Below are 26,278 nucleotides of genomic sequence, written 5' to 3' on the forward strand. Positions count from 1 at the left end.
GGGGAAGGAGGGAGGAGTCTTTGGGGGCAGGGGCGGGGCTTACGAGCTCAGGCCGGGAGGGGATGTCGGAGCGCCCAGGAAAGGGGACCTGAGACCTCAAGTCTACCACTTCTCAGTACCGGGTGCTCGGAGGGCCCGGGGATTCCTGGAGCGGAGGGCTTTAACAATGGTCGGGAGGAAGCCAGTGTGACAGTCGGGACCCTGGGAAATATTCCAGCTAAATGGCAGCCCCTGCTTGCCCACTTACCAGTTGTGTATCCTGGGTACGACGACTCTCCTGCCAGCTGGGTATCAGTTTCCTCATTTGTAAAATGGGGACTTCACCAGCTGATTCAAAGGGCACTTTTTAACTTTACTGCTTTAGTGCCTGGGATGGTGGGTGTCCAGACCTACTGGCTCTGGGGCCTCTCTAGCCTCAGCCTGTGGAAATTGAGGTCCTCAGAGCCCGCAAACCCACCCCCTCAATGTGAATGGGTCCCCAAGCCCATGCCGTAAGGCACTGGAATCCAGCTGCCGCCAACCTTCCTGGCAGCCTACCCCATCCAGGTGCAATCCGCTCATCTCTCAGACTGTCCCCATATCTGTCTTCTATGGCCACACCGTCCTCCATGCTCTACTACCCTCTGCTGTTTGAAGCAGTTTCCTCCAAAGATGCCTCTCCCCAGCAGGTCCTGTCTGAGAGACTCCTGGCCTTCTCCCGTGTTCACACCCCGGCCTTTGCCTTTGTAGTTTTACCTGCCAGGATGACGCTTCTCTGCCTGGTGCAAAGGACATCGCTCCCTCCTTGTATTCCCATCTCCTCCATTAATGGGGGTGGGGCTGTGACTTGGGGGCTGCCCCCTATGGTGTGTGTCCCCTATGGTGACAGAGGCCCAAGTGCCCTGAGTGGGCACATAAAAAACACTTGTAGTTCTTCAGTGTTATATTGTGATAGTCTCAGCTTTATGTCTCTGAAAGCAATTCTAAGTTTTATGGTTTGATGACCACTGACTTATCCCTGCCCCTAGGTGATAGGAAAAGGACGTTCACGGAGGGATTGTGGGGAACTGATAGGTAAAACTAGGGGCTGATGGAGGGTCCTTCTCAGATCTGACATCAGAAAGCCTGAGATTTGGAAACAGTATTTCTATTCGGAAGGAACTGGGTGGCCTGTGACTAGGGATGCAGAGAGGGGTCTGATGGGCTCTAGGCTCTTTAAGGGTATTTCCCTAGTCGTAACTCATGTGTCTCACCCTAGAGTCCCCTGCTGGACATTCCCCCACTGTAGGTGGGGCCACTGATCCCCTAAATCACCTCCAGGCCCTGGTTAAAGTGCCAACATGGGGGTGGGGTGTCACACATTAACTGGTAGCACCCTAGTGCCTGGCAGAGCCTGCCTGTCCTTTTTGACAGCCAAGCCCCAGGGTCAGTTTCTGGTCAGTTTCAGGTCAGTTTCAATGGCTTTTTTTTAGAACGGCCTGGTTGGGGGCCAGAAGTAGGAGCTAGTCCCTGTGGGGACTCCCCTTTGGAGCCAAGATGGTCACTGGAGCTCAGATCTGGAGCAGGGGCTAGACTCAGATCTGGCCCGAGGCTGACAGGCCTCCTGCTGCTGCCACCACCAGCATTAGTAGGGCTCTGGCCAAGGTACACAGGCCCTGGGCGCAGGGTGGGCACCAGACTCAAACAAGAAAGACAGTGGCTCAGCTCTCAGCTCTGCAGCCTGGGCTTCACTCCCTCAGAAAACCCACTGCCCCACTCCGGGGGCTCTCTGCCACCAATGGCTTACAGACCCCCAATACTTTGTCCTCCCAATCCTATTCTAAATCAGCCTCAATCCCAATCTCAACCCTGATCCCAGACTGAGCTTTACCCCCAGGCTCAGTCCTTATCCCAGTCTGACCTCTAGCCCCTGGCTGAACCTTGACCCCAGGCTGAGCCTCCACCCAAGACTTAATCCTGGATCTCTCTCCAGTTCCAGGCCCCTCTGGAAGCTTTTCAAGGCAAGGGGCCCGTAAGGGAGGGGATGGCCAGGCCATAAGTGAACTGAGGTGCCACTTTTACAGCCATTTCGGCTGCTCATAAACACCCCCCCACAAGGCTGAGTCACTGGAGGCTCCCACAGCAGCTGGTTGGGCAGCCCCCTCCCACTGCAGCAGGAAGCCATTTCTCACTTCTCAGGAAGGCCAAGGGAGGGAAGCTGGGGGAACAGGGGGTCTGGACGCTCTGTCCCAGGCAGGGAGCACTCCCAGGGCAATTGGCAATTGGTGGTGTGGGTTTCCTGTCCCTACTGATCACGTGGTCACAGGTCCCCCTGTTGCTATACCGCCAGATACACAGATGTCTCCATGCAGGCATGCCTTGTCTGACCCACAGCACGGCACAGGTACACACATACTAACCCGCTGGGGTACCACAGCCTCGCCCCTCCCAGCTGCATTCAGGCCCTGGGTTTTCCTGGACCCCACTCACCTGGAGCCTACAAGGCCTTCCAAGTTGAGCCTGGAGCTGCAGAGCAGACTCAGGTTGGCCATGGGGAGGCCATGGATAGACCTGAGAAGCTTCTGTGGTTCAGGCCTAAGCAAGGATGTTGTGTTCAGGACAGGGAAAGGCCTGACTCAGAGCTTTCACTTGAAAAGAAAAATTAATTATTTTTTACCAAGCCCTGCACCAGCCTAGGACTTTGTCCCAGGCCCCTGGTGGGGGAGCAGAAGCAGGTCCAAGTGTACCAGTATCCAGGTATCCCGTGGCTGCCAACCAGGAGAGATGTGAGGACTCTCGTTCCACCCATCCTTTGACTGGACCCCTGCAGCCCCACAGCCACCCCATATCTGATTCCTTGACCACTGGAACTTAGGCTCCTGGCATGAAACCAGCCAGGAAGCCTCCTCTGGGTGCCCCCCAGTGCCTCCCAGGCTCAACACCTGCTTATGCAGCCTAAGGTCATGGAGGCAGGGGGTTGTGGACAGGATGCCCGCCCTCTGTGCGTCTGTGGAATGAGCTGTGGCAGAACCAGGGCTGGATAGACGGGGAGGAAGATACCATACAAGATCCTGGAAACTCACCCCAGGGCCAGGAGACCCTGGTTGGAGGCTGCCCTTCCGCCTGAGCCCAGCTGGAGCTGGTTTGTGTTTGGAAGTCCCAGGCTCAGCCTGATGAGGTGTAATGATTCACGTGGCCTTCGCTGCTCAGCACATTCCAGCCGTAGCCCCCAGTGCCCAGCACGTGAGGAGGCGGGCTCCAAACCGCCTCCCCCCAGCTGCTGTGGCACGTTCCTAAGTCCCCCATTCCCAGGGGTGACCCCTCCTCAGGTCTTCCAGGCTCCTGGCGAGGTACCACATTTTACAGTTTCCAAAGTACTTTCTAGTTCACAAGCTGGAAAGGGAGGCAGGGAGCTTGTCAAAACCTGGCCTCCAGGTGGGGAAAATGAGGCCCAGAGAGTAGATAGAGCAAGACTCACAAACATCAGTTACAGGGCTCCTGCGCCTGGCGCTGGGCTGCTCCCGAGTGTGCAGCTCCAAGGGGTGTCCCAGGGCACACAGGCTATGCTGTGACCAGGACCAGTGGGAGGCCAGATTTCAGCTTTACAGGTCAGTGGGCAGCTGTTCTGGTCCTCACTGGCCAAGATAAGAGGATACTGGGACCCAGTGCCTATTCTGCCCTGACCTGTGGGTCTCGTCCTGCTTGTGGCCTCAGTTTCCTGATCTGTGATTAACAGATGGTGAGTTCAAAGTTTGAAGGGGCTCCACAAAGTGCCCAAGCACTTGGGTCTTGGATGCAGACCTGTGAATAGGAAAACCTGAGGTCCTCACTGCCCTCAAGCCTCGGGGGCTGCCTGTGTAGGCCAGGCTGTGTTCTTCCAGTGGGCCCCAGCCCAGGGCTCTGAGGGGCGAGTCTGGCCCTCAGCTCCGGGGACAGGAAGTCGTATTTTGGTCCTGGGTCCTGGGGAAGGAGGCAGGGGGGGAATGGCAGCTCTGACCCAGTCATGTTTACTCGGGCCCGGCCCCCTCTGAGCTCAACAGGCCCATTCATTGGGAGCCCCATAAACCCTTTGGGGCTCCCTGAGGTTCAGAACGCCTGGACGCCAGGCCTGGCTGCTACCCCCAGAACTGCTGGGGGCCAAGGGCAGCAGGTAGGGCAGGAGTGAGGCAGGACTGGGGATGGTGGTGGGAGCCTCGGACACACCTCAGTTTCCAGATCTTTGCACGGGAGTAACAAGTCTTGCCCAGGCACATTGATTGCAGAGCAGTTGGGAAAATCCAGGGGCCTTCGTGGCTGTGTGCCCTCAGTCCTGAGAGCATGTCCTCAATTCGTATGGCCTCCAAGGCAAGCCTGAGACCCCAGTTACCCAGACCAGAGCTGACTGCCTTGTGGAGACCCCACGCCTGGCCGTGGATGTTCACAGTCCACACCATGGTGGGTGGGTGTGGGTGTGTATCCTGCTGGGGACAAGTCCCTAGTCCTCTCCAGTGCTCACTTCCTCGTCATGTTCAGCTGGACATCTCCACCAGAAGTGGGGATTGGTGGGGCTCTGGGATCTGCTCACCCCCACGTGAAGCCTGGGACGACTCTTACCAGGAGCCCTTCACACGGTCTGCAGTCCTCCAACGGGACTTTATTCCGGTGGGTAAGGTAGTGCCTCGTGGGCCCTCGAAATGGAAGGGAGGCAGCCGCATTTGGTGGAAGAGCCATGGCTGGGGTCTAAGTGCTACCCAGCTCCTAGGTGACCTGGGAAGAATCCCTTCTTCACCCTGGGCTTGTCCCTGGCTGCTGCTGACTGAGTTAGAGTGGACGCACTCTGAAACCCAACTCAGCCCTGGAAGTCCCGTGCAGGGCAGCTGAGTGGAGACCCTGGAGGTGGGGAGGGTTTGGGTGGGAGCAAGACCTCCTACCCCAGATCCCTTTTCAGCAGCGCCCCACATGCCCCCGCAACCTGGCCAACCACTCCGGACCCTGGGGGCGGGCAAGAATGGAGTCTTGTTTCCCAGACGCCTTCCGGGTGGGGTGTGACTTTCCGCTCCAGTGGCTGTAAAATCCCCAGAAGCCTGGTGGGTCTCTGGTTGGGGAGGGGGCGTGCGGGTGGGGGGGTCTGCGCCTCGGAATACCCCTCCCAGGCGTGTTTGACACGTGTTTCCGCAGCTCCGGCCATGGGCTCCCGCTGATGCTATTTATAACCTTTAAGAGCTCCTGCCGACTGCAAAGTTTTCTTAAACTCAAAATACCACCGAGGTCCCGGGCACGCGTTCCAGAGGGCGGCTGGGCCCTGCGGTTTGAAGGGACGAGGGGCCAGGAAGGAGGAGGCAGTGGGGAGGGCCTTAGCTCAGACACTAGGTCCTGGCTAGGGGCTGTGCTGGGGAGACCTTGGCTGGGGGACCCTTAGGTCTTGACACTGGGCCCTGCTTGGCCTGGAGGGACCTTCTCTGTGGGTGGCCCTTGGTCACGCTGCGCCATCTGTCTGGGCCTCAGTTTCCTCTTGCCCTGAATGCCTCAGGGGACACTAGGTGGGTGAAGCAATGAGCTGGCAATGACACTGGGAACATCTCGGCTGGGCCTAGGGCCGTGTCTGCCGGCTATCCAGTACCCGGCACAGAGCCTGGCCCAGAGGCACCGTGGACGTTGGCTGAACTGGCCAGAAAGGGGAAGTACTTTGGGGAAGTTTATAAAACTGTGTGTGGGAAAGCGTCGTCCAGAGAGGGCCAATGGTGTGCCAGAGGTCACCCAGCCCTTCCAGAACAAGTACCTGGGCCTTCCCAACACCCAGGGCCCTTTGAGTTTCCTGAGGGCTGTGGAAGAGGCTGAAGGGCCCTAACTGGGGACAGGTGAGTCACTGCCTTGGAGGAGGCTCCAGGGAGAGCAGGAGAGTGGCTTTGCAGCGCTCAGAGACCTCTCCGGAACTGGAGGGGACACTGGCAGCTGGCCGGGCCCAGGGAGGGCAGGATGCCGCCCAAAGTCGCACACCGGGCTCCTGCCCGCCCTGGGCCACCGCTCCACCTCTGGGGCCCCTCTGCCTCCTTAGGAGTGAGTGAAAAACTCAAGCCCCATTTCCTAGGTGAAAAGCAAAGGTCCTGACGGCCCCATACTCAATCATACATCTGTAGGGAGGCCACGGTCTAGGCTCCTGCACCCCCATTGCACCCCTTACCTTCCTGGCTTCCTGGGCTTATGTAGCGGGTGCAGAGACAGGGAACAGGAGAGCTGACCTCAGGGCCATCCAACGTATCCTGTCCCCACCGGCAACACCCTCCCCCAACAACCCACTCCGGAAACCATTCCGGGCCTAATGGGCAGAGCTGGGTCCCAGATGGAAGGGTGGCCACCCTACCCCTCCAACTCAGGGTTCCATATCAATTTTCCAATTCAAGCATAACCGCAGAGGGCTGTTTGGGGGCCGCGGGGGCAAGCAGAGGAGAGGGAGGCGAGAGAAAGGGAAGTGTTCTGGAAGCTCAGCCCTAACAAGGCCACTTCTCTGCTCAAAGACTTTCCTGTGTCTCCCTGGATCAGGTCACTCATTTGTCAGACACTGGAGGACTTCCTGTGTGCTGGGCTGGGCTCAGAGACTTGGAGGCTCCAACGATGAGGAAGTATTCTGGGAGCCACTTCTCTCCGGGTCCCAGCGCCCTGGGATTCCTGTTTCCTGAACCCTGGGTGAGCTCTTGCACCTCTGCCCCTGCTTCTTGCTGTCTACCTTGCACTTCCCTTCTCTACTTGGGAGCTCTCATATGTCCTTCAAATGTCCCCTCTGAGGTCTTCCTGGATGTGCCCCTCCCAAGCCGCAGCAGAGTGAGACCTCAGGATTTCTGATTCTTGCCTCTATCCTGAGAGGCTGCTGAGCCCCTGAGGGCAGGGACTGGGCCATCTCCGTGGTCCTACGAGTCCTCCATGGTAGAAGAACCATCTTGTCCTGTGTCTCTGCAGGACAGGGGAGTTGCTCGCTGGAGATTTGGACTTCAAACACCCTGCCCCCTCTCACCTTCCCCCCGGGGCTATGGGGAGGCCCCACATCTTCTGAGCCTCAGTTCCCCATGAGGAGGGAAGGAATCGCAGGATCTCAGAAGGACCTTCCTGAGGCCTCTGGGCAGGTCCTGTCATGTGTCGTTCGATAGTTTTCCTCCAGGGAGGCTTATGAGATCAAACCCATCCAATGGAAAGTTCTTAGTAAATTGGGGAGCAGCTCAAGGTGGAAGGACTGGAGCCCAAGTCCCAGATGGGAGACGGAAGCCAGGGAGGCCTGGGGCTGCAGGAAGTACACAGCTTAGTCCTCCAGCGCAGGTCAGCTCAGCTGTCTCTTCGGCCAGCTGCTGTCCTGAGTAGGACGATGGGGGTGGGGAACAAAGGGGTGGCAGGTCCTCTCTCTGGACCCTAAGGTCAGGCAAAGTGGGGCGGAGGTGGCAAGGCCTACTGGCAACCTCAGTCAATGCTTCCTTTATGGGGTTCCTGCCCCCAAACTGCATCTACAGTAATTATCGGCCAGCAGGGAACCATGAGTCTGCTAGGAGAGGGTGGGCTGGGGGAGAGGCCTCTACACCCACCAGACAGGTTCCTGCTGATCCCTTCAGACCAGGACTCCTGCAAGCAGGATCTTCCTTCTTCAGATGGGTGGGGCTTGCTGTCAGGCAAGGCCTGGGGGTCTGGGGGTGGCATAGGAATCCCCATCCCTCCTCACTTATCTGCAGCCTTGGATGAGACCTGTGTTCCTGCAGAATTCTGCCGACTATTCCCGTTCTCGGCTCTGAGCCCTAAGCTCCAGCCCTCTGCAGGGCATTGAGCTCTGGGGCAAAGTTTGGTGCAAGTGGAGAAGGAGGAGACTTAGGTCCACGGGTTGCCCAAAGCGACTGTGCCGAGGGACTGTGTACCTGCTGTGCTGATCCAAGACCCCACCCCATTGTACATGTATGAAGAGAGGTCTCCAGAGGGGAAGAGGCCCCAGGAGTCAGCAAAGGGACCAGGACGAGAACTGGGTCCCCTGCTGGCCCTGATAACCAATCCCTAGACCAGTACCCCAGTCTGCTTTGGACAGGGCATGATGTTCTGGTGTCCCCTAACATTCCAACTGTCCGCCCAAAACAGCCTCTCCATCCAACTGGGCTGCAGGCTTCTCAGGCACAGCGTCCCTGACCGTTTGCCCTGACCTGGCGCCTCATCAGGCTCCCTGGAGCAGAGGGTCTCAAGTCCGGATGCTGCCGAGAGCTGGGTGTCGGGTTGTCCCTCTCCATCTGCTCCAGGCCCTGCACTTGGGGGTCCCTGGCTGGTTTGAGGAATCACTCCATATTCCTGGGTACCTGTGAGTCTCTGAATTTGCTGTGGTCTCCTCCCACCCCCAAGGCCAGCCTCATGGGGAGTTGCCTGTCCCCCAGTCTCCCCTCTTTCCCTTGTGCCTTCCCTCTGCCCGCTATGGGGTCCAAGATCTGAGAAAGGAATGGGTCGGGAGCCTTCCAGAGAGTCCTTTCCCACGAGAGCAGAGCCTTGACCCTGCCCTTATCTGGCCCGGGTATGCCAAGAACAACACAGATGCTAAGGCTTGCGAGCCCCAAACTTGGGGACGCCGACCTCCCCAGGCCCAGCTGCTCCGCTCTGGCCTCTACTATGTCCCCTCTGTGAACAGGGTGGGGGTGGCGATGGCCCTCTGGGGAATGGAGGAGGAGGCAGTGGAATGGTCCCAAACACCTGGATTCACATGTTCACACACACGCACGCGCACTCAGGCAGCCACCCTGACCTCGCCAGGCAGGCCTGCTGTGGTTCCAGGATTTCTCTGGCCTTGAGCTTTTCTCCTTCCTCCCAGGGCTTCTAATTCCCACCCAGAGCTCATTTTATACCATGAGCTAGAAGGTGTGATGTGTTAGGTGTGTGTGTGTATGCAAAGGCATGTGAATGTGTGTACGTATGCATGCAAACAGCATGCGTGTGGATGAGTGTGCACAAGCATATACAATTTGTGCAAAGGAATCTATATGGCATGAGGATTGATGTTGAAATATGTGTGCATAGGAGTGACTGCTCTTGATCCAAGCCCCTGTGGGCCAGGGTTCCTGAGTGTGTGCATGTGTGTATGTGTGTGTGTGTGCACATACACACTTCAATGTGATTCCTGGTGGCCCCAGTGCTGGTTGAAAGGGACCAGGTAGGGTGCAGAGTGTCCAGGAACCAGTGGGTATCTCTAGACAGACAGACAGACACACACACACACAGCATAGGAAGGGTAGCCTGACTGGGGTATCCGCTGAGTGTGTGTGTGCGCAAGCGCCCATGTGTTGTATTTTAGACATAACCACACCAGTAGGCGGGTAGATATATAAATAGTCACATAGGCAGGTACCGGAATTGACCCTAACTATTCTTGGCTGGGGGCTTGGGCCATTTTTAATGCAGCTCCACACCCCGGGCCACAGAGGGTGTTTGTGTGGCCATTGAGGCAAGGCCACAGCTGGTGTTGGGTGGGGTGGGGTGGGGACAGCTCTGGATCTGGTGAGGCCACCACAGCTAGGTGGGGTCTGGAAGGGGACAGGGAAGGAGGCCCTCCCAACCACCACCGCCTTTTCTGCTGTCATCACCCCCATCACCTCCTTGTTACCCTCCTGCCTTCACCTCCACCACTGCCATCCCTGTCCCCTTTACTGCCTCCACTTCTGTCACTGTACTAGTCCTAGTTGCCTGTGCCCACACTCCCTTCCTGCATCTTGGTCAGGTGCCCACTCCATCCATTCTCAGCCACTTGAGGGTGAGTGACAGGTGAGAACGAATCTGCCTCATACTATGAGGAGCTGTTGGAGTGCGAGGGCTGAGTACGTGCTCTCTGTAAGTTGTCTGTGGGCTCTGGGAAGCTGCATCCTGCCCGGGTGCTCCCTTTGTCTCTGCACTGCCTCAGCAACCTTCCCTTCCCTGTTTCTGAATCTGTCCCCGTCTCTGTTTCGGTCCCTGTGTCTTGCCTCTGCCATAGTTGGGTCCCCATCTCCAGTTTCTCCACGATGGCCCCGGGGAGCCAGCTCCTCCTCTCAGCCAGCGTGAACTGTTTGCCTCAGACAGTCGGTCCATCCAGTCAAACAACCACCCAATTCAGACTCCTCGTCTGACTGATGGGTTTTTTTTTCCCCTGCTAAATTTACTTGCATTTTTGACTGAATTGGCCATTCAACAGAAGTTGTGTCCACATGCCCCTACCCCGCCCGTGCCAGCGACGAACAGCCTCACAGATGGACACGCACACAGAGCCGGCAGCACCACGCATGCTCATACACACTTGTGGTCACAGCCTCAGGTGACACACATGAGCACATAGACAAAAGACGCCCACGTGATCACACGTGTCCCCGTCCTGGTGCCCACCAGGACGTGTGTGTGTGTGTGAACAGACATAGACGGCACACATCTACAGCATCACATACACGCGTTGACACCTCATGCCGTGGTGACAGTGTCTGTAGGCCCTCCGACCTATTGTGGTGAAGCCTTGGCGAGATGGCAGCACGGGCAGAGCCCCCACCCAGCACTCAGGGGCAGCCACAGCCCCTCTCCTTCCAGGTCAGCTCACGTCACACCCTCCTTCCTCCAGCCTCAGCCTGTCTAGGTGGGGTTTCTGGTCATCTCGGGCCACCACTGCTGAGCCCCTGCAAGCCTCAATAGCAGTTCCCAGACCCCGATCCTAAAAGGGGACTCTTTTTTTTTCTTCCAAGGACAATAAATATTTGCTCTTTGGGAAACTGCTGGTGGGAGAGTACAGGGTTTGGCCCAGTGGCGGGGAATGTCCAGGGCAGTTCAGGGAGGCCGCAGGCCATGCTGTGGGGAGGGGTGGGACGCCCTCCGGAAGCTGGACCAGCAGGAGAGCCAGGCAGCCAGGGCTGGGGCTGCACCTCACTTTGTTCCCTTTGACCCCAGCCTTAGGCCTTTGTTTTCTCCTTTGCCCGGCACAGTGGCACCCCCTCCTTCCGTCTCTCCCGTCTCAGACCCCGAACCTCATCCCAGTTAGAGCCCTTTCTCCACTCCCTCTCACAGGGGTTAGGGTTCCCCACCCCTTTTCCACGCACTCACTCAGTATGCTCCAACTTGAAGTCTGACTCTTTGGACTAAATAAGGGTTTCAATATCCCCAGACACATTTCCAATCTACCTCCTTAGACCAGCTCCTGAGGCAGGGCCCTGAGAGCAGAGCATACCTTCAGACTGGGCCGCTGAAGTCAAGGCTATGCTCTCCTTCCATAAGGGACCGAGCCTGGCCAACAGTGTCCCTCTGCCTGTCCCCCATAGGCACTGGTCCCTGGAGGATCCTGCCTGCCCACCCTTCCATTCTCCTCATTTCGGCTCCCAAATATAGCGGCCGTGGCCACAGCCAGCCAGGACACCACAGCCCCAAGCGTCAGTCCTGGGCCAGGATCAGAGGGGCAGGAGCTGATTATAGGTCCCTGGGCCAAACCCAGGGCTTGCCTGCCAGCCCGCTGGGCCCTGCCACCCCCACCCCCAGAACCACAAGGTTGGAGCATCTGGTCCCCGTCAGCACAGTGGGCAGAGGGAGGGGCCTGAGGGTTGTGTTTGGCTTGCTGAGGACAGAGTTGTCTGTGTGTGGCGTTGGGGGTGGCGAGAATGGTCTGGGACTCGGGGCGGTGACTGTCCTCTGAACCCAGCATCACTTGGCCCCACTGGTAGCCATTGTACAGATGAGGAAACTGAGGCCAGGAGGAGCTAGGACCAGCCTGGGTCACAAGACCAGATGGAGTCTCCTGTCTTCCCCTTAGCCACTCCTTCCCAACTTTCAAGTCCTGGGGCTGTGCCTCTGGGAAGCAAGCCACATCCTGTTGGTGGCAGAGCAGCCCTGCTGGGAAGTCCTCCATGGAGTCAGAATTTCACCGAAGGCTCTAGGGGTGCAGGATGATACAGATATTCCTCTCCTCTGGGCCCGTGTGGCTGCCTCATGCCACCTCTAACCAGAGTTGCTGGGCATCTCCTGCTCCACTTGGGGCCTCAGTCCCCCCATCTGTGCGGCTGGGCAGGGACGAGTGGCCCTGCGTAGGGTCTGTATTTATGGGAACCCAGCATGTGGCGCTGAGTTCACATCTATGTAGATACACACATGTGCCCTGGTGGGTGAGCTGCAGACATTGGACATGCCCACGCCTGGATGGGGTCTCCAGGACCTGCTGCACAGCAACATTTGACCTACTTCTAAGGCTCTGGGTCTGGCCCAGGCCGCGTTCTCGACTCCTCCGGGAAGTGTGGGCCTGCGTCCCAGCCCAGAGGCCGTGGGCCAGGAGAGGCGGTCTGGGGCGGGCCAGGGCGGCCTGCAGAGCCTGCGGCCAGGGGGACAAGGGCACGTGGGGAGCCAGACCCTTCTTCCATGACTCTGGTTCCTGGGCCCCAGGGACAGCCAGACCTCACCCATCCCTCCCTTCCCTCACCCCCTACACGTGGCCACTGTATTCTGAGCTCCCTAAATTGGCTCTGATGGAATGAGGGACATTCCTCAGGCCCCTCTGAACATTACCAGCCAGGTCTGCCAAGCACTCACCCCTGCTGTTTGCCAAGACTTTACCCCACCCTGCCCCGCCCTTGTCTACAGGGCAGCAGGCAATGCCAGTCTGGAAAACCAGCAGCCCCCGTCCTGGGTCTGGGGTCTGGGGTCTGGGTTTAGAGTCCTAGGTCCTGGGTCTTGGGTCTTGATTTCTGGATCTGGACTCTGGGTTTAGAGTCCTGGGTCCTGGGCCTGGGGTCTGGAGTCTGGGTTTAAGCTCTGGGTTTGGAATCCTGGGTTTTGGGGTCTGGTCCCCAGAGTGAGGTCTGGTCCTGGGCTCCGGGTTCCAGTTTCTAAATTTGGGGTTCAGATCCTGAGACCTGAGTCTGGGCTCTGGGTATGGGGTCCCAGGTTCCAGGTCGGCAGTCTCGGGTCTGGGTTGGGATCCTGGGTTCTGGGCTTTGTGTTCAGGATCCAAAAGTTTGTTTCTATCTCTTCTGCGCCCCCTGCTGGCTGGTCATCATGGTTGCATCACTGTCGGTACCGCCGGGCCAACCCAGCTTTTCAGTCTGTTGAGGGGACTCTCAGCCAATGGACAGGAATGGCGGGAAGAGCAGGCCTGAGTTGAGGTAGCAGCAGGTGGGCTTGGGGCAGCTACTAAGACTGCTCCCTGCAGTCACCAAAACTCTGGTCAGTTAGTCAGCAAGTCCCCTCTGTCCTCCAGCTCCCCTGGATCCACTCCATGGATGGGGTTTGGCGAGGGGTTCCAGCACCCCTGTGAAAGGTGGGTAAAATGAGATTTGGGTGACATTTGCTCATCTAACACTTATTGGGTGCCTACTGTATACCGGGCTCTGTTCTAGGCTCGGGATGTATAGCTGTGAAAGAACAAAAATTCCTCCTGTGCCAGCTGACACTCATGGGGAGGGGAATATACATAAGAAACAAGATTACAAGGAAACGAGTCCATTTTAGGGTGTGCAGGGAGGGGGAGTCAGAGTGAGAGACAGGGTAGAGGGAGCATGTCCTGGGTAGTCTCAGGAGACTTCTCAGAGGAGGTGACATCTCCAGTGGTTACAAGGAACAAGCCAGGGCCAAGGTCTCAGACAAGGGTACCAGAGGGAGGAAACAATCTGTGCAAAGGCAGGGGAGACTGGACAGAACCTGGAAGGAGGCCAGTGTGGCCAGGGGTCTCCTGCCTTTATTCACTGGCCGCTCAGAAGTCACGGCCCACATCTTCCCCAGCATTCCTCTTGGTGAGGGTGACGGGAGGTAAGGTGGGTGCCCTCAGAGAGGGCTCTGGAACATGACACCTGTGAGTCTGCATCAGACGGGGCCACCACTTTGATACTGGTGTTGAAAGAGCCTGTACCCCCAGCTCTCCAGGACACCCTGGCCCTGCCAGGATCTTGTCTGCTGGTCTGTCATTCCTGAAGAGCATGGAGCTCAGGCTGGGACCTGGGAGAGAGAGGAGAGCCAAGCAAGCCTTGGTGTGTCCTGTCCTGGCTGCCCACTGCCCAGCCCTCCCTCTCGAAATATCCTCCCACTGCCTCCCTCCCTTCACCTGCTTGCCCACTGCCTACCCCCTGCCTTGCTCCTGGCCTCAACAGCCAATCCTGCTGGCAGTCAAGGGGCCTGGCCCTGGGACCTACCGCGCAGGCTGATCCTGCAGAGTCCTTGCTGGGGGCTGGGCGTTGGTTACAGGTTGAGAGTGGTCTTGTGGGTGAGGGCCGCGGCACTGTTGCGCCAGGCTGCCAGAGCTCAGACAGTCAAGGGCCCAGCCCGAGCCTTTATCTGAGCCCTGAGGAGGGAGTGGCAGATGGCTCTGTGCTTGGTGTCCCACTGCAGGACCACATCTACCCCTGTGCATGAGGGTAAGGCATCAAGACAGCCTCTCCCCATACCCCTGACAGGCAGAGGAAGGTGGCACTGCTGGCTTTCTGGCTGGCTGCCTGAGTCTGCTTGCCCACCCGGTGTCACAGAGCTGTGGCCCAGGTGGCCCATGTCACTCACCTACGGCTGTTCAAGCTGATATTGCGTGGTTTCTGAGGGAAGAAAGTTGTGTGTGAACAAAAGGAAATTGGGAGTCTGGGTGACCCTGTATATGTCCTCTGCCCTGGGCCTGTTTCCCCGTGGTGAATGAAAGGGGATTATAGTGTCTCGTTGGCTGTGCCTGTGGGTGGTTGGAACTCCTGCATGATATCCAGAGTCAGTTGTCCTGAGGGTCAGCAGGCCTGGGCAATGGAGCCGCCCAGGGACCTCTCTCTGTGCGTCCCCCTCTGGCTGTCTTCTCCTCTTGTGGTATTTCTGACTGTCTCTGTGGACCCTCCTCCCACCCCTTTCTTTCTCAATACTCTTGCCAAACATCTGGAAGAAAGTGAAAAACTTGCCTCCCTCCAGCACCGGATGTTGTCAGATTTCCAGATGTGGGGTGTTCTGCCCTCCAGATGAGGGGAGGAATGTCCTGTACCTCAGCTAGGAGGGGGCCCATCCCTGGACTGCTGTCCCCCTCACCATGAGGCTGAGTGATAGGATAAGAGAGCCCTGGGCTAGCAGGAAGATAGTGGGGGTACCCAGGTAGAGGCCAGGTGAATCCTTCCCTCAGGCTACAGTCCCAGGCCACACCTGGGAAATTCCCAAGAGTCTGGGGGGGAAAGGGGGGTATTGCCTCTGAAGTTTCTATCAAAGGCTCCAGGCACTTAAAAATAACAAAGGACACCTCCTTCCCACCCCCAGCACAGACTCTGGACAAGGAACGGAGCCCAATGTGTTTGCAAGATGTCACACTCTCAGAGTGCTGTGCCTGCAAGGACTTTATGCCACTTCAGCCTTCCCTGCTCCCCCATCTCCCTAAATGGTGGCCCAACCAGGCTGTACTCTGTCACTGCCATTTGCTGAGGGCTCTCGGGGGCACTAAGGCTAGGACTGGGTGTGATCATCCTGAGAGGGGAACCAGGGCGTAAACCTGGCCCAGCTCCCTGGAGTCCCTCCGAGAGGCAGACCCTCCCAGGGCCTCCACCAGAAAGACTGGCGGAGGGAAGCATGGCGCAGCCTCTGAGAGAGCTTCCTGGAAGAGGAGTCAGTGGGGGCCGAGCCTTGAATGTGCCAAGCAGAGGAGGGGCAATGGCACTCAGGGCAGAGGGTACAGTGTGTATAAGGCCCTGAGGTGGGGAAAGTGGGTCACAAGGGCTGTAAAGAGAGGCAATGAGAAGTGAGGGTGAAACCCAGAAACTGGCCTCAGGGCCAGGCAGGTTCTGATGGAGGAGGCTGTGGGGGCTGTTTAGCCTTTGAAATGGGCTGGATGACCACCCTTGAGGCAGTGGCACACATTCTACTGCCACTTGGGGTGTTCCCGGAGACCCTTGGACTAATGGCTGGGGCTACAGCTGCCTGTGAGCCATGACACCCACACAGACGCACATAAACACCCAGACACAAACACACGGAGCCAACACACAGGCAGGCAACAGGCCACCCCCACCCCCGTGCCTGAGGCGGAGGCAGCACACAGGACCCCCCCCACACACACCTAAAGGCACCCAGGCAACACACACAGATACACACACCCTCCCACCATAGTTATACAGAGACCCCACACATGTGCAAACACACAGACACACAGAGACAACACACATACGCAGACACATGCAGACACCCCCGCCCCCTCTACACAGACAGACACAGACACAGACACCTGGGAATTCCATGCACAGATGGGAGGTTTAACTCCAGAAGTGCCTTAGGTGATCCCAGTCCTTCTGTCCCCAACACAACACACAACACACACTGGTGCAGCCTTCGGCATCTGTTCAATATATTGATCCACTGCGGGGCCGCGGTGTCCTGCACATATATGGACGCGTGCATTTGAGGGTGTGCTTGTGTGTTGAGCTGTGGCCTCTGTCCTCCCCTCCCCCTCTCTGCCCAACAGGTGATTGGAAGGAATGGACAGCCCTCCCTCTCCCACACCCATTCCTGAGCCTGAACAATGCCCTCCCCAGGCCCCAAAATAGCCCCTGAGCCTGGCCAATGTCCTTTTATGGCCCTGTCCCTATTGTGCAGTGTGGGGGTGGGGCTGGGGGCACAAGGTGTCCAGGCAGGATAAAGGCCAGACGAGGGAGGCGCACCTACCCTGTTCTCTGCTTCCTTCTCTCCACGTTCCTTCTCTCTGCTTACAGCCCCCATGGCCCCCAAAAAGCCAGAACCCAAGAAGGATGAGACCAAGGCAGCCCCCAAAGCAGCTCCAGCTCCAGCTCCAGCTCCAGCTCCCGCTGCCGCTGAGCCTGAGCGCCCCAAGGAGGTTGAATTTGATGCTTCCAAAATCAAGGTGGGTGTGGGAGCAGGGTTTTGGCAGGAAGGGTTGGGCAGGTAAGTGGATCCCAGAGTAGACCTGCCAGTGGCAGGTCAGGCTCCGGAAAGTGAGCAGTGAGCTGAAGCTGGAAGCTTCTGTGTGGAGGTCAGACCAGCCCTGGGGGTTCCAGGCACCAGGAAGGCTGCAGCAGAAGGGATGGTGGGCAGACATCAGCAGGAGTCCCCCAATGCTGCTGAGGGAACGTCTTTTTGGTACGTCCTTACCCTTCTCCCTGGACCTCACATCCTTGGGGAATCCTGCAGTTGCCTGCCCCCCACCCTGCAGGGAGCCAGGCAGGGATCCTCTTTGTCCAGCTGTGGGGGTCTCAGGTACATGCCAAGGTCCCCCGGGTGGATAGGGTGGGGAGTGAGGGGAAGCGAGGCCCCTGCCCAGGCTGGGTCACACTCACCCCTGCCAAGGTGCCTGAGCCCCAGAGGCTGTGACAGCCTCAGCTTTTAGGTGGGGAAATTGAGGCACAGCCTGGTAGGTCATGCAGGAAGCTGGTCTCAGGGCTGTGACTAGTGGCCCTAAGAGCCCTTCCCTGGCTAGGAGTCTTTCGCAGAGTCTAAACTTGGAGGGCGAGCCATGACTCCCACCTGTGGCATCCGCATAGCGGCACGCACGCTGCGTCCTGCCTGTTCCTTGTTCTTGGCTGGCCCCCAGCCACTGCGGCCCGGGCTGCTGGCTGAGGTGGAGACCTCCCAGCCCCTCATGGCTCCCATCTGCACCGCTCCAACTCCTGTTTGACTTGGTAGGCAGCTATCTTGTCCCTTGAGACACGGGTTCAAATTTCTTCCCTGCTCGGAGGCTGGGTTTCCTCAGCTGTGGAATGGGACAACTCACAACAGGTGCTCCCCGGAGTTGCCCTTTGACCCCCGACTACCCCCCAGGCCCCCCAGGCTTGTGTCCCACAGCCCCCCCCCCACACCCCGTGAGGCTCCGACCACCCTGGGCCCATGGTGGCGCTGTCCAGTCTCACGGGACCTGAAGTTGACATACATTCCCCTACAAGGGGAGGGCATAGTGAGGCCCCACTTGCGTTCCGCTTGCCCCTGTCCCTCAGCTGGCTGCTGCAGGGCAGGAAACTGCCAGGAGCCCAGGGAACCTAATGTCAGCAGGCTTCCTGGTGGAGACAGAGAGCTGTTGGGGGCCAGGAGGGACCACCACGGCAGGGTATCCCCTTCTCTGGTGTGAGCTATGGAAGTTAGTGTGGCCCCGAGGGAGCAGCAGTGGGAGAGATGCTAGTCATGTACCCCTCCCCCAGCTCCTTTCCCTCCTGTGACCTTGACCTTGGGGCAAGTGACTGCAGTGACAAAAATAGACCTGGTATCGGGTGAGGAGGGGGAGACCAGGGGAGACTGGGTCCCAGGAGGCCTCCTGACCGCAGGTGGCCCTGATGTGGCCTCAGCAAACACTCAGTAGCACCACCTTAGCTCCCTGCTGTGCTGCCAGTGTGTGGGGCAGGGGTGGGGCTGCCTTGCGCTCATGAATGGGGTGGGTAAGACCCAGGGCCATGTGAGTGACAGTGCCCAGCCTTGAGGGCTCTGTGAGGGGCAGACAAACACACGCACATACACACGTGTGTAAAGACACATGCATGTACACATGTACATCACACACACACACACACACAGCCCTTGTTGAGATGAGGCCTTCCACCTCACTCATGGGGACCATCTTCCCACTGGGCCCCAGACCTGGTGGGATGGCAAAGCCCGTCTGGTCAGATCTTGTGGCTTCAGGTACATTTGTCCAGGATCAGGGGCATCAGGTGAGGCCCACCCTGGGTTGGGACCAAGGGTACCAGGCCTCCCTCCTCAGCACTTCCCCCGATGTGGCCCGCCAGGTGTCAGGGTCCAGGTGCACGAAAACCCAAGGCTCGCAGGTCGAACAGGTGCAGATGTCTAAGGAGGGTGTCTCCGTGGACAGCAGGGCGGGGGAAGCTGGCATGCTGGATGGGGACAGGTTGGGGCCGCTGAGAAGGTGAAACTTGGGCTGGCCACAGTCACCAGGAGGAAGCCTGGCCCCAGCCTCCGAGCCAGGCACTCAGAATCTTTGGGGTCTCCTTTCAGATCGAGTTTACACCGGAGCAGATTGAAGGTGAGTGGGGACTGAGCCCAGGGGCTGCAGGGTTGGGCCTGGGGTCCCCAGTCTGCGTCCTGCCAGCAGTGTGGGTAAGTGGGGTGGGCTTACTCTTGGAGTGTCCACAGCTCCCGCCTTCTCCTGGCAGAGTTCAAGGAAGCCTTCATGCTGTTTGACCGTACACCCAAGGGTGAGATGAAGATTACATACGGGCAGTGTGGGGACGTCCTGAGGGCGCTGGGCCAGAACCCCACTCAGGCCGAGGTGCTCCGTGTCCTGGGGAAGCCAAAGCAGGAAGGTCAGTACCCCCAGCCTGAGATCTCCCTGTTAGTGTCAGTCCCTGGGGAAACCGCCGGGGTGGGCTGCCGTCTGTGGTGGGGCAAGACGGGAATCTCCCTGCTGGGCACTGTCCTGAGAGGCTCACAGCAGTGAGGTGTTCAGCAGATGATGGTTCGCTGTGCCCTCTGGCCCCGTGCTGATGGGCCAGGCCTCCTGGTCATGGGGACTGACGACAGGCAGACTAGCTTCAGTGGCGGGGGTGAGGGCGGGCCAGGGGGTCTCCCTGTCCCTCCTGGCCTCCTCAGTATCGCTCTGTGGGTCAGGGCCAGCTCCCCTCACCACAGTGGCTGGAGAAGTTTGCCTGCTTTGTCCCAAGGAGGAGTGAATCCCAAGTCCTTGCCACAGGTTCAAAAGTCCCCGGGAAGGCCTCTATTGGCCTAACTGCTCCTGACCAATCACAGGTGGCGAGGAAAGTGGGGTCTATCAGAAAGTGACACTAGCATAGACTGTTTCCCAAAAGGAGAACAGAGGGGCCACTGCAGCAACTCTCCTTGGAAACAGTAAAGGCTAGATGAGGGATGCATTTCTCAGTTGACTGTCAAGTGCCTTGTGATGGTGGAGTGCTTTGTAAACGGCAGCTCGTGTGGTGTAGCGCGCTTTGGAAACTGTGTAAGGGCAACAGCTCCTCATGGTGGGGCCCAGGGGAAGGGTGTGTCCCGCCTGCCCCTCAGAGCCTGGGCCTTGGGACCATCTCTCCACAGAGCTGAACACCAAGATGATGGACTTTGACACATTCCTGCCCATGCTCCAGCACATTGCCAAGAGCAAGGACACGGGCACCTACGAGGACTTTGTGGAGGGGCTGCGGGTCTTCGACAAGGAGGGCAACGGCACGGTCATGGGCGCTGAGCTCCGCCACGTGCTGGCCACACTGGGTGAGAGCAGCCTTCCCCGCCCCCACACTTCCTCCTGGTTATCCTGGGGGAAACCATTCTGTCCTTCCCCAGACCTGTATCTCATCTGAAATGGAGAGACACAGTCAAGGCACCTCTATGACAGGCAACAGAAATGTGGGGGATTTAGAAATTCAGGGAGGGAATAAATGAAGTGTGTTGGTGTAGCTCACAGAACGGAAGGAGGATGGGAGCAGCTCTGGGGACAGGGTGGAGCAGGTGGTGCACCCAGGGGGATCAATTCAGTCCTGGTGTTCATTGCCTCCAGGTCAAGATCCAGGGCTACATCATCTGAGTGGCCGAGTAGGTCATGTGCCTGCCTCTTTGGCATCCCGACCCCACTGTCAGGGTCTGGCTAGCAGGGACACCCCCTTCTCAAAGGGCCTTTTTCCTACAGCAAATGTTTATTGAGCATCTACTGTGTGCGTAGACTTGTGCAGGTCTCTAGGGTTATGTGTGTAGCTGGGAAGTGGAGCGGGAGAAAAACTGCAGTCGGCATTCTGGTGGGGGGACCAGCACAACACACACAAAAGCACAGAGTCAGCAAAGTCTCTAACTTGCCTGGGGAACAGTGGTGGTGTCTCTTGGTCCCTTCCGCAGTCATCCACTGAGGTTCCCAGCTCTACGCAGCCTATTGAGGGCAGAGGACGATACATACTGGTGACTTGAATACCAAGATGGTACCGTTATGGGCAGAGCCCAGGACTGGAGGGGGCACCAGGCCTGCACCTCAGGCCCTGCCCCTTTTGACTTGTCACTGATTCTCCCGGTCTCAGAAATGGGGGTTGTGGCCAAGGCCTTGTGAGCAATGATGGTGACACCAACGTGAGGAGTGGGAATACTGCAGAGGCAGACCCACTGTCCAGAGGGGCTATTGTGGCCTCCTCTGCACCTCTGGATGGTGCTGACTCAGCCTCCCACGCTCACCAGGTGAGAGGCTGACAGAAGATGAGGTGGAGAAATTGATGGCTGGGCAAGAAGACTCCAATGGCTGCATCAACTACGAAGGTGGGCTTAGCAGGGCGGGAAACCTTCTGGGGGGACACTGGCACCCTAGACTCCTACCCTTGGCTTGCCAGGGCTGCACCCATGCCGCTCACTCTCCCTTTCTTTTTAGCTTTCGTGAAGCACATCATGGCCAGCTGAACCTCTCACCCCAGGTGAGACCCCGACTCTCTTCCATACCTGCTCTCACCTTCGCCACCTCTGCTGCTCTCAGCCTTGTTGTCCCCCTCATGCCTCTGTCATCCAAATCCCTGTTGCCACCTCCCAGTCTCCACCAACTCGTTTCAGTTTGCATCCTGCTGCCTTGCTCGGCTCCCGTCCACCATAACCTGTGACCCCTTTGCTCTCAGGGAGCCCAGGGGAGGCCATGCTGGGGACAACTCATCTTCCATTCATGATGTTGACACCAGTGGCCTAGTTGTGAGAAGGAGGGGAGCACATCGAGACTCCTGCGCCTGCTCTTTCTCTACAACCCTGTGATGTCTCTGTGTAGCTGTCATCTCCCGTCCCGTCAGGCTGCCCTCACCTGGGACTGCATCTCTGTCCCTACCCCGTGCACCTCATGAATAAAAGCCTTCTTGCCTTCCTCCCTTGCTTCTTTCTCTCCTTCCTTCCTTTCTTCCCTCCCTCCCTCCCTGCTCCCCTCCCCCTCTCCGTCCTTCCTTTTTTCCTCTCTGGCCCTTTGGGTGACTTCTATAAATGCTATGGGCCACGCATGGCGAGCCCTGGACAAAACAGGAGTTATTTTGAAATGCTGCTCACCTAATCAAAACCCCCATCAAAACTCATCCGATCAAAACTGTCCCATCTGGTGTACCAACGTGTGAGCCTGCCCACAGGACACTGAGGTAGGAGCAGGGCTGGGCTAGGAGAGGCCTGGGTTTCTTCGCTTGCCCAGTCTGCCCCTTCCCCGTGCTGTGGCCCCTAACAGAGATGCCGCTGGGAGCCTGAGGACACTGTCTGAGCATCTCAGTCCATGAACAGCAATCAGGGAACCATGGATCATCGGCCCAGAGACACCCATATCACAGGTGGGGAAACTGAGGCTCAGAGCAGAAAATGACTTCGCCTGAGTCACACTGGGAATGGGTGGCAAGGCAGGAGCTGACTTTGTCTCCAGGCTGTCAGAGCTGAAGATACCTTAGACCCCTTCTTGACTCAGATGGGGAAGCTGAGGCACTCTGCCTGCAGTGTGGCTCTATGCCTGAAAAGGCCTTACTAGGGCAGCACCTCGGGTCTACCAGTGGGCTCCTTAGCTCCGGGCTTTGTGTGCAATCCCAGGTGTGCAGTGAATGAAGAGAGGCACAAGTCTCGGCAAATGTCTGCCCCACTGCCATACCCTGCTCTGGGTCAGGGCCTCTCTTCCCCTCCCCTCAGAACCCAGTGAGGAGAGTGAGGGGAAGCTTCCTGGAAGAGGTGATACACATGGGTTTGATGAGAAGGAAGAGCGATGCCCTGCAGAAAGGCTGGGGGCTTTAGAGGCACGGAGGTGTGGGGGGGGATCAAGAGCTCAGAGTGGGGAGTGGGCCAGGCAGGAAGCAGCCACAGGCCAGGAGGACCCAGGAGGTCAGGGCGGCCCCATCGGGGTGCATTTCCATGGCCTCATGTGGATGCAAGTGCATCTGCTTGTGTGGTCTGCTTGTGTGAGTGTGGGTTCTGAGGCGTGCACCTGCCTCAGGGAGCCGTGCCGACGTCGGAGGGAAGAGGGCACAGGGGCCCTGAGATGGGAGCAGAAAGGTGCCGGCGGCTCCGTGCGCCGTGGGAAGGGCTTTGGTGTGTGCTCTGGGGAGATGTTTCATCAGCATCGCTCTGGCTACTGGGTGGAGAATTGGCTGGGAGACACCAGCAGAAGCAGGGAGACCAGTTAGGAGATGGGGAGAAGTGGTCTGATTTCAGGTCATTTTAAAAAATATTCTCAGCAACATCTTGGGCAAACTGTGAGGCTTTCTGGTTCCTTTCCTTATCTAAACACAGTCCACTCCAGCCCCAGGTCTGGGTCAGGGGGAGGGGAGGCAGTGATCTGCCCTTTCACGGGCTTAGTCTGGCTGGCTGGTGGGGCAAGGGACAGAGGCAACTGTGGTCTCACTATGGTGGCCTCAGCTAGTGGGGTTGTCTCCATGTGCATGTGTGACCTTGCTGGACTCTGGGTAGCCTCCCTGGCCAATTAGTGGCTGAGGACCCCTTCAGGGAGAGCAGGACCTCCCTTTGGCCCCCATCAGGGCAGGGAGCCATCTGATGTGGCCGCTGCCCTTCTGGGCAGCCCCCAGCTCCTGTCTGTCCCAGCCACCTCACTCCTGAACACCAAGCCCAGAACTGCTGAGCACTCCTTCAAGTCTCCAGGGGCCACAGAGACGAGGTGTTCCCATCCTTTTCTTCCTGGGGTTGCCTACCCTGGGCTGGAGTCCTGTAGGCAGGGATCACCCTGTTCTCCAAGTTCACATAAGTCCCGTGTCCCAGGGGATACAGGTCCTGCTCTCTTAAGAATGTCCGTCCCTCCTCCAATGTCCAGGATGGTCCTGCAGTGCCCCTAGCCCTCCCCCAAACATACCTTCCTTCTTGCAGGCCCCCGAGTTCACTTGGCTTGGCTGGCAGTGGAAGGGAGCCTCCAACATGACCCTGAGACCCTCCACAGCCCCTTCTACCAGTCTGCATGTGTGGACTGAGAGGGGACAGTCTGGGGCGGGGTGGGGAGTGGCTGGTGGGGGCAGAGACGGGGCTGTTGTGTCGGATGAGCTCTGGTGGGCCTGTTTGTTGCCACCTGTGAAGGCTCAACTCTGCTCAGAAAGTGTCTCTGTCCTACCATGGCCATGTTGCCACCCTAGGGCCATTTACCTGTTGCATGTGGCTGTGCTGTCGTTTAGGGACTTGGGTCATTGGCTGAAGGTGTGATTGTCAGAGTGGGTGGGGTGGAGGGACCTAGAGGGTGGAACACAGCTGCAGGGGTGAGGGGCCTCTTCACTCAGCATCTTTCCACCTGCGTTGGCTGGTGGACTGTGTGTGTATTTTTGTGTGTTTCTGTGTGCATATGTCCACAAGTATGCCTGTGAGAGTGAGTGCCCGTGTGTGTACACCTGTGTATGCGTGTGCCCATTTCTCTGTACATACGCACTCACATGTGTGTTACCTCCGTGTGTGTGTGTGTGTGTGTGTGTGTCTGAGTGTGTACGTGCTGGGGTACTCTGCTGAGTCAGCGCTGGTACTGAGCGGGCGGCACTGCCAACCAGGCTGTGGCCTCCCCACAGTTGCATAAACACTGGTCCCAGCTCTCCCCTCAAGCAGGGTGGTCCAGCCTGTGGCCCCGCGGCTAGTGGAAAGGGATGGGAGGGGTCAAGGGGTTTGCCCTCCTGTCAGCCTGGTCCCCTCCAGGCCTCCAGTGCCAGGTCACGTGTCCCGTGACACTGGGGTTGGTCTGGTATCTCTCTATGCCTCACTTTGCCCATCTGGCCTGAGGCCTGATCTCTGAGGCCTCTCTAAGGTGACAGGAATATTCACTTCTCCAGTCCTGGGCCAGCCTGAACCAGAGGGACAGTGGGGCAGCCAGGGGGCTGGGGACCAGGGGCAGAGTTCAGCCTCAGAACCCCAGAACCAGCCATCCCTGCATGGCTACCCATGGCTCTTGGCAGCCTGCCTCATCCTATATCCTCTCTCCGGACACCATCCACAGGGTGGCTGGGTCACTGCTGGGACATAGATCAGATAGCACTGAGTGGGGCCCAGGAAGGCCAGAAGCTCAGGCTGAGATAGAATGAAGTCAGGCAGGGTCTTGAAGAAATCAAGTGTTGGAGAAAAATCTCACCAGGTCATCAGAAGGAAAGAAATCAGACTGTGGGTATGAGAAATTGGGCTTTAGGCCTCAAAGCACTTAGGGGCAGAGGGGCCGACCTGATAGAGATCTTAGGAGGAGTTAGGGGTGGAGTACAAGGTCCAAGCAATGGAGTACATGAAATCAGAGAGGGCATGGAGATGAGGTGGGAGGGGCGGGGGGGCAAAAGAAATTGGGCCACAGTGTGACAAGCAGCCCTCATGTCGCATAAGTGGGTGCTCAGGAGTGCCAGGCTGGAGTGCTCTGCTGTTGGTCCTGAGGCCTTGGGTGGCGGGGAGGGGGCAAGGACAGCCACACCCCAGAGAGTGCTGACCCAGTCACCTCAGAGAATAGCAGGAAAACTCCAGAACTTGAACCCTGTGACCTAGCACAGAAGTGACTCCCTGGGGTACTCCCAAGTCCCTTCCAACAAGCCCCAGGCCCGCCCTTGCCCAAGTTTGGGGGTTATTTGTTCCCGCCCTCCCAAAGCCACACAATCCTGGTTTGCCCAGATGCTGACAGAGCACAACTGGAATGTGGAGTGTGTGTGAGAGTGTGTACATGAGGCTCCCCAGGGCCGACTGCCCAACAGGCCCCTCCAGTCTCAGCAGCCAGGGCCCCTTGGACGGGGAAGGGCCCCTGCCTTCCCCTTCCTCCCTAGTCTGGCTGAGGACACCATTTTCTTCCAATCTTTGTTCCCTTCTCTGGCCTCTGGGTACCTCACATATCCACTGAGGCTTTGGTGAGAATGGCTGCGTCAGAGCCTCTGTGGAGGGCTGGGGGACGGGGTAAGGCAGCTGGAAGACTGGAACTTCAGAGATGGGGAAGCAATGCCCTCTGGGAAGTCTCAGGTCTTGGCCAACTTTCTGATTTTTATACTTTGGTCCAGCTGAACATGACACCCCCTTTTCCCCATCATCCTTGTACCCTGGGTCTGGAGGCCTCTGTTTTCCCTCCTCTCCATCTCTCTCCCCTCCTGGTCTCTTTCCCTCCCTCCCATGGTAGGCTTGGAAGCCACTTAAAGGTGCTCTAGAATGACATCCTCAGCTCTCAGGTAACTGGGATAGGTAGTGAGAACCCTGTCTCAATGGGTGTGCAAGTAGAGGGAACCAATTCCAGTCAGCAAGGCTGCAGAAGGGGTTCTTGCTCTGGTAGAGATTGGAAGCACTTGAGTGTCCCCAAGGCCCAGGGCCCAACTTGTGATAATATCCAAGAGTTTTCATGAGAGAGAAATAAGTCCCATGTTGTGTGTTTTTGAACATAAAATGAAGCGCAATTCATGCATCTTCAAGGCCTGCCTGTCCTTCTGCGATCACATCCTGTCTACTTTTCTTTTTTCTTGCCTTGAGAATATCTTTGTTTACAAAACAATGGTGGTGGTAGCTGGTGGCT

General features: G+C 57.9%; 1 protein-coding gene across 3 annotated transcripts; it reads left to right on the plus strand.

Moving 5' to 3' along the window:
* Window positions 1-6,443: 6,443 nt before the first annotated feature.
* On the plus strand, window positions 6,444-21,700 carry MYL3 (myosin light chain 3). 3 transcript variants are annotated; one of them, XM_033131703.1, is made up of 8 exons: window positions 6,495-6,621; window positions 16,593-16,741; window positions 18,838-18,865; window positions 18,996-19,145; window positions 19,888-20,061; window positions 21,010-21,087; window positions 21,197-21,239; window positions 21,435-21,695. In XM_033131703.1, the coding sequence occupies exons 2-7, from the start codon at window positions 16,598-16,600 to the stop codon at window positions 21,223-21,225; spliced, it is 603 nt and encodes a 200-aa protein (XP_032987594.1). In that variant the 5' UTR covers window positions 6,495-6,621; window positions 16,593-16,597; the 3' UTR covers window positions 21,226-21,239; window positions 21,435-21,695. The 3 variants fall into 3 exon arrangements, with proteins under 3 accessions (XP_032987596.1, XP_032987594.1, XP_032987593.1); XM_033131705.1 differs by lacking the exon at window positions 16,593-16,741 and having other exon boundaries at window positions 6,444-6,621; window positions 21,435-21,700; XM_033131702.1 differs by lacking the exon at window positions 6,495-6,621 and having other exon boundaries at window positions 16,514-16,741; window positions 21,435-21,693.
* Window positions 21,701-26,278: the final 4,578 nt, after the last annotated feature.

Source organism: Rhinolophus ferrumequinum, chromosome 17 (genome assembly GCF_004115265.2).
Source record: "Rhinolophus ferrumequinum isolate MPI-CBG mRhiFer1 chromosome 17, mRhiFer1_v1.p, whole genome shotgun sequence".
Classification (NCBI taxonomy): Eukaryota; Metazoa; Chordata; class Mammalia; order Chiroptera; family Rhinolophidae; genus Rhinolophus; species Rhinolophus ferrumequinum.

Excerpts from the sequence above, each read along its gene's own strand:
- MYL3 (XM_033131703.1), top strand. The coding sequence starts at position 16,598 with ATGGCCCCCAAAAAGCCAGAACCCAAGAAGGATGAGACCAAGGCAGCC. Across the intron at positions 18,866-18,995 it reads TACACCGGAGCAGATTGAAG|AGTTCAAGGAAGCCTTCATG; the intron begins GTGAGTGGGGAC and ends TTCTCCTGGCAG. Across the intron at positions 19,146-19,887 it reads GGGGAAGCCAAAGCAGGAAG|AGCTGAACACCAAGATGATG; the intron begins GTCAGTACCCCC and ends ATCTCTCCACAG.